At 38.9% G+C, this 10407-nt stretch overlaps 1 protein-coding gene and 1 long non-coding RNA gene across 4 annotated transcripts in view; both read left to right on the top strand.

Moving 5' to 3' along the window:
* The window catches only part of LOC110055410 (uncharacterized), a 10252-nt gene extending 7715 nt beyond the window's left edge, over nt 1-2537 (top strand). For both annotated transcript variants that reach the window (XM_089276326.1, XM_089276327.1), the window contains exons 4-6: nt 121-384; nt 1532-1612; nt 2209-2537. In XM_089276326.1, the coding sequence (XP_089132452.1) occupies nt 121-384; nt 1532-1612; nt 2209-2465 (602 nt within the window). In that variant the 3' untranslated portion in view covers nt 2466-2537. The remainder of the gene's footprint in view (nt 1-120; nt 385-1531; nt 1613-2208) is intronic.
* The window catches only part of LOC110048073 (uncharacterized), a 249869-nt gene that overhangs the window by 179171 nt on the left and 60291 nt on the right, over nt 1-10407 (top strand). The gene's annotated exons all lie outside the window — the stretch shown is intronic.

Raw genomic sequence — 10407 nt, 5'->3', positions numbered from 1 at the left:
TAAAGCAGGAATATATTACTATTACCATTACCTTGGTTCCAGAGGTTTTCTCTTTTCTGTTTCTCAATCAATTGAAGAAGAAAGAAGGAAGACCTTAGGCCAATACTTTTAACCCTTTAGGTGATTCGCCGACGAGTCCTGAAACGGAGATCCCGCCCACTGGCCATGGTGGGAAGGTTCCAGCGTTGGCTGCCGGAGGAACTCCCCATACCTCACTACCAATTCCAGTGGTAAAAGATGTAAGGTTTTGGGGTGGTGTCTTTGGAGGAATCACCATCTTAGTTATAGTAGCAATAGTTGCAGCCATTATTTGCAGAAAATCAAGTATTCAAAGGAGACTTGATGCTAAGCAAGAGCAACCACTGATGTCATCTGCTAAACCTGGTGAGTTTTAATAGCCTGCCTCCCCTAATTTCTCATCCATTCTCACTCCTACGAGGGACTAGAAGGTGGGGCATAGGCTCATGACTAGCGTGCTGAACTCTGGATTAAGTGGTCAAGTTAAAGTAGACGTTCGCGCCCTGACTGGAGTCACTGTGCTATGTTATTCTCAGAATACCTCTCTCCCGCAACGGGGAAAAACCTGGTAACGGCAAATTCACTTCTTGGTGGTAGGGGGTGGGGGTAGCCCTGTCATGAACTAGCATCCCATCCAGGAAGGAGTAGCATTACCCGTCGCTTTATGCACCTTTCGCCTTTGTTCATTAACACGTATTTTGGGATGGTGGTTTTTCAGGTTAAAAAATAAATATATGTATATCTTAATTGACCCCTCAGTGGGTTTTTTCAGGGCCACTGGAAACAAATGATGAAACAAATACAATATAAATCAACATATCGCAACTGGCATGGCCGAGCAGTTGAACTAAAGTCTACCGAGAGCAACGCCAGCTAGTGGTCACAGCGAGACTTGAACCCATGACCTGCTGATTTCAAGTCCGGCGCCCCAACTACTCGGCCACGCTGCCTCCACGATATCGTTGTTATATTGTTGTTTTATTGTTTTGGCTATTCGATAGAAGTCTACAACTTAGGTTTGAAGTGGCGTGAAAATTTGGTTTGTTTTATCTTATTAGTTAATTTACCGTAAACTGCCGCTTATAAGCCCTGGGCTTGTACAACTTTCTAAGGGGTTTTGGATGGGCTTATAAACTGAAGGGCTTATGTCCGGGTGAGCTTATTAGCGGAAAAAACACTGTTTCGAAATGAGATACTCATTGATACAGCAGAGTTGATCGCAATACGTTTTTCACGCTCTGGTTTTCAATTAAGCTTCAAAACGTCATAATAAATCGATTCATTTCATTTTAAACTAGAGGAGGGCTCATATCCGGGGGGGCTTATAATCGGAAGCAGTATTTTGTTTACAGGTAGGGGGGCCTATAACCGGGGGGGTTATAAGCCGCAGTTTACGGTATTCGCCACCCATTAGAGAGTTAAAAAGCATTGTATATACAAGTATCGTATTCCGGTTTACTCTTAGCAATTGAAAAGTTTTTATCTGCTTTTATAAAATTTATTATTATTCCAGGCTTGGATGATCCCATTAGCGATCTCAAAATTGAAACAAGAAGATTCATAACCCAGAGGCTCAATGGCAAATACCATGACGGTAAGCAAATCTTTTTACTGGCTATGGTTTCACTTAGTTTGTTTTAATAACGGATGTTTCTAACTTCATAATACAATCATACAACAACTGACGTCCAGCTAAGCTGTGCACCTAAAGACTTGTCAGGCTCCAGTGGGAAAAAGGCGTTGACAGCTAGCTTCCTTCCTTCTATCCTCAGATCTCCTTTTTCGCTCGCGTTACGCCCCAACTAACTGAACGCATGCAAGAGGCTACACACAGCCATACTCTTCGAGCATCGGTTGTGATGTTGATGGGTTGACGAAATATGGGTTATTGACCAAGCGTGAAGTCAAGATGTCTGGATATTGGCCAATTTTTTTTTTTTTTTTTTTTTTTTTTGCGTTTTTATTTATGGACCGAGACGAAGTCGAGGTCTACGCAAAAAAAAAAAAAAGAACGAGGCCGATATCCAAAAATCTCTTCTTGACCGAACCAGCTTGGTCAATAAAGGATTTATTCTCTCATATGGAATAAAGAACACCAAAAAATGATCTTCGCGCTCGGGACATCAGGCATCTTGCCTGCTCACGGAGCTAGCCATAAGATAATTTTACTTCGTCCCACCTGTATTTTAGGTTATTTCTACTGGGAAATAATCGCAGGGAAACTTGGCCTCCGTGCTGGGTGCGAAGCATGGAAAAATGCTGAAAACCCAGCGGAAAGGTTCCTGAAAGCCTATGGAGAGAAAGAAGGAAGCACAATCAGAAAATTGGTCGAAGTCCTCAGGGATCCAGACGTTGAGCTGACACAATTTGCAAGTGAAATTGAAACACATTTTCCAGCACCTCAAGATCACGATGAACTAGAATACGTAAATGAGACCCCAGTGTAATCAGCTGAGTGGTACGTCCGGAAAAATCTTCTCATTTAGTTTCTTACACCAAAGTCTTTTTTTTGGGGGGGGGGGGGGATGGGAAGGGTTAGGGATAGAGTGTTCAGAGAGCTACGTCACAGATGGCGCGACTTGTAAGCTATAGCCTACATTTTTCAAGTTCACCGTTTCATAATCCTCCGTGTGAAAAAAGATGGCGACTGGTACATTTACCCATAGTTCTTAGCGCACGAGAACCTAAATAACGTTCATAAAAGCGTACAAAAAAGTCATAAAATCCTCAAACCTAGGCTACTTAATGTCCTTAGTGCAGGGACAAACATTGTAAAAATTTGGCTTTCTTTGTGCCTTGTAGGCTGTGTTAGGTTCGCAAGGCATTGTGGTAAAATGTACAGGCGCCATCTTGTTCCTCACGGTGGATTTGCGTCACTTTTCCCCAATCTTAACCGTCCTCGTCCTTTTCTGTTTGAAATTGTATTTGATTGTGTTTGTTTTATCCCTAAGAGGAATTATTTAATTACTAACTTATAAAACCGTGAAACGAGGTATATTAACAAGTAACACTATTAAACTGGAAAGCTGGTAATATAATGATTTATGTTATAAACTTAGATATAATATATTGTAGACAGCCTGAAAACGAATTGTTTGGTAGATCTATTGTCAATGTTAAAAATAATACTTTTTCACCATAAATATTGTCTATTTGACATCCGCAATTGGTTTAGTTTAGTTCATGTCACCATTTCTGTTTTGAGGGCACTCAGGCAAACCTCTTAAACGTTGTAGGTGATCTTCACCTCCTCAGTTCAAGTTGGTTAATTTGGCTAAAAGATCCCCCCCCCCCCCCCCCACCCCGGCGCAAAAAAATCAACGAGCTGTCGGAGCAAAAATAAAAGCGTAAGCTTAACTAATTTGCTCCTCTTATGTACATAATTTACTTTGTTTTTGTGAAAGCAGATCAGTTTTTCTCCGGCTTTGAATAAATTTAGCATTATTTTTAACCGTTTCGTTTTGATAAAAAAAAGAGCTATTTTTATACTTTTTTTTTGTAATTAGATAACTTCCAAATAGATAGATTTTTAGACTATTAGATCTGTAAAAGCTTAACCTTGAATGTGCCTCTAATCAGCTTTTATTAAGGATGGTGCCTACTAAATACAAAGGTTTTTGCGCCAGGTTAGGACCACGCGAAAATCCACAAAGAAAAATTGGGGTAGCCACGCATTTTTCGAAATAATTAGCCTTCAATTTCATCAAAAATGTTGACGTCAGCATTTTTCTGAAAAGAGAAGGAAAGCATATTTCTTCACAGATTTCCTTAGAATTCGCCTTTATTTACAGAAAAGTAAACACATTTATAAAGATCTTAAAACTACATGGTAAATGGTAACATAAAAACAAACAATAGACTGCAAGGCTGATACTAAGTGAAAAACGTTTCGAGACACCAATATGACAAGAACCGATAAAGTAGGATCGCAACGGTGGACAGCTGTTTCGCCCTTCTTGGGGCTCGTCAGCACTGTGTAGCGAAGATATGTAACGCCAGCCCAACAGCCAACGCACATAAATTGCAACATGACCCGTTCACTATACCAACTTCCGATCTTTTAACTCATAAAAACATAACGTAAAAACCATTTTTGGTATGTTTTTAATAACAAAATCGTTGCCACAGCGTTTTTAACGTCTCTGACAGCCTTCCTCTGGTTCAGCTAAAATATAGTCTAAATACCTTTTGCTCACAACCAGAAACTAATCACGTGTTAAATAGGCTTGCCACTTCCATTTCATAACATAATATGTGGGGGTAACCGCACGTTTTTCAAAGTTACTGATCTTTTTTGAAAACTATTACGGTGCCCGTAACATTTTTTTCCTGTCACCTCTCTAGTAAGTAAAACAATTGCGTATCTCATACTTGTTTCGCGCGCGCACTACGCCATGTGCAGGTACATGTTTACAATTGGATTTCAGTATAATTTTCGACAGATAACGGCTAGTTTTTCAGCTGGAAGACGTTAACAGTCAGTGGTTAGCGATACGCTGCTAGTCTGGTATTCCTGGTTTAAGTACAGCCTCATTAAGCTTGATTTGGTCACAGTAGGAAAACTTTGCTTTCATTTTAGTCGTGTACTTGGTAGCGTAGTTGATTGCGTCACTGTCAACCCAGCGCGCGAATGGCGCTTAAACCATGCTTGCGTGATGCGCGGAACGTGTGCGCACTAACAAAAGTAGGCATCGTCCTTAATCGTCTTTGACTAAAAGTCTGATAAGTGTTATAGTGACAGTTAAAAGCTACCCAACTCAGGGATGTGCTTTTCAATCAATTACTTAGCAAAATTAATTTTTAACTTGAAAACTGCTAAACAAGGTTAAAAAGTTAAGTGCTAGTGGTAGATGATGTTCAGATGTTCAGTACCGTGTGTTAAAAGATGTTGCAGAAGCTTTTAGTGTTGACTAGCTCAAGGAGACAGACCCGTCGCCTTAGCAAATTAAACAGAGGTCACTTTTCCCAGTCGCACCTCTTCGTTTTCGAGGAATAACAAAGACTGGACTCGAAATAAAATCCCAGCATTCTAATCACGTAGCTCACAGGGATTCGCGCGCGAACGTGCAACAGCTTATCAGAATTGAAGACGACACGGATCTTTGTACGGCTGCTTGGTCAGTATGGAGTAGGTTGTCAGATCTCGGTCTTCTCTCGAGTGAAGAAGGAGGAAAAGCGCACGATGAGATAAAATTTTCATTCAGATCAACTACAACCTCTTTGCATTGAACTTAGTTAATTCTTACTAGGGGTATCAAAATAGTTCGGTTATGACTGAGATTATGATTTTTTTTTACTAGGGAGGACAAAGGGTTTATGTCACACATAGACCTTGTTCCTAAGGTTATGCCTCTCAAGTTGTTTTTAGAATTTTTTTTCAGCCTTGATGTGGTATTTGCTCAAGTGGACAGCCCAGCACACAATTTCATTTTCCACGAAAATATCAACGTATCGTGGGTAGTAACATTCGTGGAATTAAAGTGTTAGGTATCATGTTTAAAACTACCTTGAGAGAAATTACCTTGGAATAGGCCCTATATGAGGATTAACTCTTTTACCCTGCACATCCACTCTTGGATTTGGTATTAAAATTCATATAATATCTATAGTTATCAGTTAGGTCCGGTTATAATCTAACTAGAGTGATTCAACTTAACCCGTAAAATAACTCAGTACTTCACAATTAGAGATTCTTAGACACTAGAGCCACTAGAGCGGTTTTCAGTTGAATGTTGTAAAGCGAAAACCAAAGTTATCACTCTGTCAATCACAAATCACACAGACAATACAGCGAACCAATCAAAACTCGAAGTAATTACATGCAGCTGACGCAAAGCGCGGGAAAACGAGTGTGAGCGAGTCACAGTTGGTTTAAGTTTAACATCGGATTCGATGAAAAAGTGGCGCAAGCCAATCATTTATTGAAGTAAAGCAAAACCAATTGCATTTCGTCACAGGTGAAAATCGCTCTATTATCTATTGTCTTCATTTGTCAGATCACCACCACGGCTTAGATAGAATCATTCTATAAGGATATATTAGCATAATTGCATTATAATCATATTTAATACTGATATTATTTAATGTCATTGAAAAAAATATTGAAAATTGAATTTTCATATAATAGTTATAATTTTCATTACTTAGCAATAGGTGGAAAGTGGTGAATCACTTGGAACCGAGTTCTGAATAAAAAAGAAAAATATGATCCCAAATATTTTTGCAATTTCATGAGTGCTTTTTTGCTGCTGTGATGCTGAGGGTGGGAGGGGGCGGGAGATGTGAGAAGATAACTACGATGGACATCCCATTCAGGAGACGGGTTATCCTCTTGGTCTCTCTATGCTGATGAAAGCTGCGTTACTACAATCTACGCGACGGAAGGTTGGTAACTGTGTTTTATCGTTCAAATCGTGTTGTTGTCACGGGCAACTGGCTCCGTTTCCAGTGGCAACTTGTCGGCCTTTGACGTCATTGGTAGCAAAGCGCCGAAATTGTAGGCGACGATATTGTTACCAATGGAATCGAGGAAAGTTGCCCGTGGCAACACCGCAATTTAAAGACTAAAACCCCGTCACCAAAGCTCCGTCGCGTCTTACTCAACTGATAATCGTAGTCACTGTTGGTGTAAAAAGCCACTCAAGCTTGCACGTACGTAATCAGACTTTAAAACCCTTGACCGATCAATTTTCCGGGTAGCAGGTGGTTGATTTATGATAAAATAAGCTTCTTCATCTGTTAATATACCCGGAGCTCCGGTTAAATTTGATATTAAGCCCCCTAGTACCTATCCAAAAGGTCTTTACAAAGCGCAAACCCAACTCCATTTCCCTATAAAAATGTGTAAATAATTTCATCGCTGGGTTTTGTCATAATACCCTGAGACAACGCTAGTGGTTCAGTGTGAATAGTTCGTCAACTCAGTTAACTTTCCTTTGTTCTTCGCTGTCCTTATGGGAGCAGATCCGACACGATTACTCAGAGTGACGTTCTTGCATTGAACCATTTTTTACAAGCCAGTCTAGTTCCAAGTCTTTTTGATACGATTCAGAAGTCGCATTGAGTAGCTGAAACTCTCGCAGTTTCTCACTCTCTCCCAGCATCCCACTCGCCCGCTGACCGGAAAAATCAGAACCTACCCCATGAGTGTAAGCACTGAAATGTCTCCAAGGAGAAAGCAAGGTTACAAATTGCTACAAAAAAAAAGATGGCGGAGATTTGCTGAAAGATTTGGGTAGTTGGCAGGATGAAATGAAAGCCAAAGATAAAGAGCTCCGACATTCAAAGATAATTAGGAAGCAGGTTCGCTTTTATAGTCGTTATTAATATGTTGGCCGTCTTAGCTTCCAGCTATTCCGATCCAAGCTCAAATTGTATCTGAATGTTTAATTAAGGATCCTTGTTTTTACATATTTTCTGTATTTCTCGTAGTATTTTAGGGAGTTTTTACATAGGGTTTACCTCATAACTTCCTTTTCGAGACGCCTTTTCTTTTTTTATCTTTTGTTTTTATATGTATACTTTTGTAACTTTGCGTCTTAAATAAAGAATGTATGTATGTATGTATGTTGTGAGTACAGTACTGTACGTATTAAGCCTTGCATATGTACATCTGAGTTTAATTTATAGTCAGGCTTATATTATTTTTTGTCATCATATGTTTGAGTGGTGCCGGCATACCTGGAAACTATAAATCTAAGATAATTTCATGCTACTACGCTTATATATACATTAGAGTGCTTAAGCACAGACGTTTTTGAGCCACGAACGTCAACCGGAAGTCGAAACTTCTCCTCTTCGACGCGTATTACTCCCTTTTCGTTGAAAATGTCAAGTTGTAAATGCTAAAGTGAGAGCGTTGTAACTCATTCGTCGGCCATGAAAACGTGATAAAAGCAAGAGCATAAACTTCCGGTTGACGTCCGTGGCTCAAAAACGCCTGTGCTTAAGCCCTCTATTTGTATCATTAGGTGATTCCAGAAAATAATCATACCCTACTACGGGGGGCGGGAGGTGCATGAATATTTTAACCCCCCTAGCCTTCGAAAATTCCAAAATGCCCTATCCCACATGTCCTAAGATTCCAAAATCGTTAATCCCTCCTCCCCTCCGGAATTTGCAATTTTTTTTTTTTCAGACCCTTTGGAAATTTGACTGACTGCCCATTTGACTGCCTCAATAACACTTCTAACGAATGGGAAACTTGCACTTTTTCCTCCCTCCTAGAACATTCTGCTCACAATTTTCGGTCTAACAAGCAAGCAACTCAGGTTTGTCAGTATAAACGTTTAAGTATCTTACTAACTGACTGTTAGTTTCAAGTTGACGTCGAACTTTTATTACAAGTCCAATTCCTGATGCAATGGTTTGGGACAAAAGTTTATGTTAAAAAGAAAAGAAAGGGAAAAAAGTGATTATAATTTGCAGCATAATTACAACAAAGGCACAAATAAACATAAGGAATGAAAGCTTTGTTTTAGAAACTTTTTAATAGGCCGCGTGGATTCAAAATCTGCGACCGAAAAATTCATTTCTTAATATTTTGATTATTTAAAGGATTTTGCTTGTAACTTATTCAAAAGGCTCCATATTTTGGATTGAAGAACTATTTTTGCGTCTAAGAACACTGACGTTAAAACTTATAAAGTTATATTTCATTTTGTACGTGGTTGTGCGACTGAAATTAAAATGAAAATATGGAATATTTTCAATACAAAAGGATCTAATTTTTAACTTATATAGGATAGGATGTATTTATATTGGGAAGCCGGAGCATTTATGCCATTAAAATTGAATTAATATATGTACGTGGTTAATTTAAAAGATGTGAGGAATTTAGTAAAGTTTGTAAGTTAGTGAGATACTAAGAAAATATTGACAATGAGATAAGTCATCCATAGCTTGTACGTTAGATATATATATACATATTTTTTTAATCTGAAGACAGCTTTCATATCAGGATAAATTGTGAAGTTTGTGAAGTTCAGTTACTCAGTGTTTTAGCCTTCGCCTGTTTGACAATGTATATCTTAGAGAAGCAGAGTATTTTTACTTTATAAAGATATACAAATAAAAATTACAATTATATTTTCGTCAGTTTGTGTGCATGTACCATGTTGACTCTGAAAATAGATATGATATTTTCTCAGCATATCAATGTTCCAAATAAAACAAACGAAAAATGATGTCTCGTGATAGTTTCTGAAACTCGGATCAAATCTGCGCTATTTGTAAAATTTTTGATTGCAGTGTTTGGTTGAAGCCAGTAGCTTGCCTTGTAACTCACTCGACCGGCTTCCCACCCAGTTATAATACAACTATGACTTTCACCCAATCGTGTTCATACACATGATCCCCTTGCTACTTGTGCGTATTGTGTCTCCATACCGTTCTCACGATCTTACGAGGACTAGCTCTTCTGAAGCAAGAGTAAAAATAAAACTAAAATATGTAAGGGCGCGTTTGGTTGCTTAATACCTCGCGATGGTCAATTCAAGTACTCCATTGGATTTGCCATTTTTTGAATTCTTCTTGTGGCGACTCTCTTGTGGGGACACGCCTACGACTCAAACTTGAATTCTTGCATTCCAGAGGCAGGTACATTCTGTTAAAAATGTTTCTATGCTGAAATGTTGGTAAATCAAGAGCGGTAAATATTAGCTTTCTACCGGATACTAAATAATCAGGAAAAATTGTTTTCTTAAAAAAAAAAAAACAAACAAAAGTTTCTCCTACTTGTAAATGACTCAAGATGGGCATTCCACAGACCGATTTACGGAGACCTCTCAGAAGTTTTCTGGGGACACAAAAATGTCCCCACAGTTCTGGTGTGTTTCCATAAGAATGTCTCCGTAAGTGTGCGCGCGTAAACCCAAAGAATCCCCACGTCCCGTGCGCGAGTCATCGTCATGTAAACTCGGTTTATCCATCAAGGCAGGTCACGCAGGGGATTTTTTGTAAAGCAAAAAAGAATCCTCATGTGGGTTTCTTATAATTGTTAGCATTGCCAGGTCTTTAATTGTATTTAAACATTTGCGATAACAAAAACTCGGTGATCTGAACTCCGATCCGTGCTTTGTGATTCTATGAATTTTGTTTATTAAGAATACAGATACGGCATGGTTTCTAGTGATTGCTATGGGAACCTGACATAAAAAATACCCGCAATAAACTTTTCAGTAGAAATATCCTCGATTACTTAACTTAACATATCCGACTTTCAAAAGAGTTAAACAAACAAATCCAGACACGACAAAGACGCGGTTGCCACTGACAGACATCACTTTTCAAAATTCCCTAACTTTCCCCTGATAAAAATAAAATTTCTCTGACCAAATAAATACAAAATGTTAGAAGTAGTAGCAGCTACTATCCTCGACTTACAGCCGT

Source organism: Orbicella faveolata, unplaced genomic scaffold (assembly GCF_042242905.1).
Source record: "Orbicella faveolata isolate gen_17 unplaced genomic scaffold, um_ofav_v1 contig_4, whole genome shotgun sequence".
In the NCBI taxonomy this organism is placed as follows: Eukaryota; Metazoa; Cnidaria; class Anthozoa; order Scleractinia; family Merulinidae; genus Orbicella; species Orbicella faveolata.
Note: the sequence above shows the minus strand (reverse complement) of the source record. Positions and strands in the feature narration are given on the sequence as shown.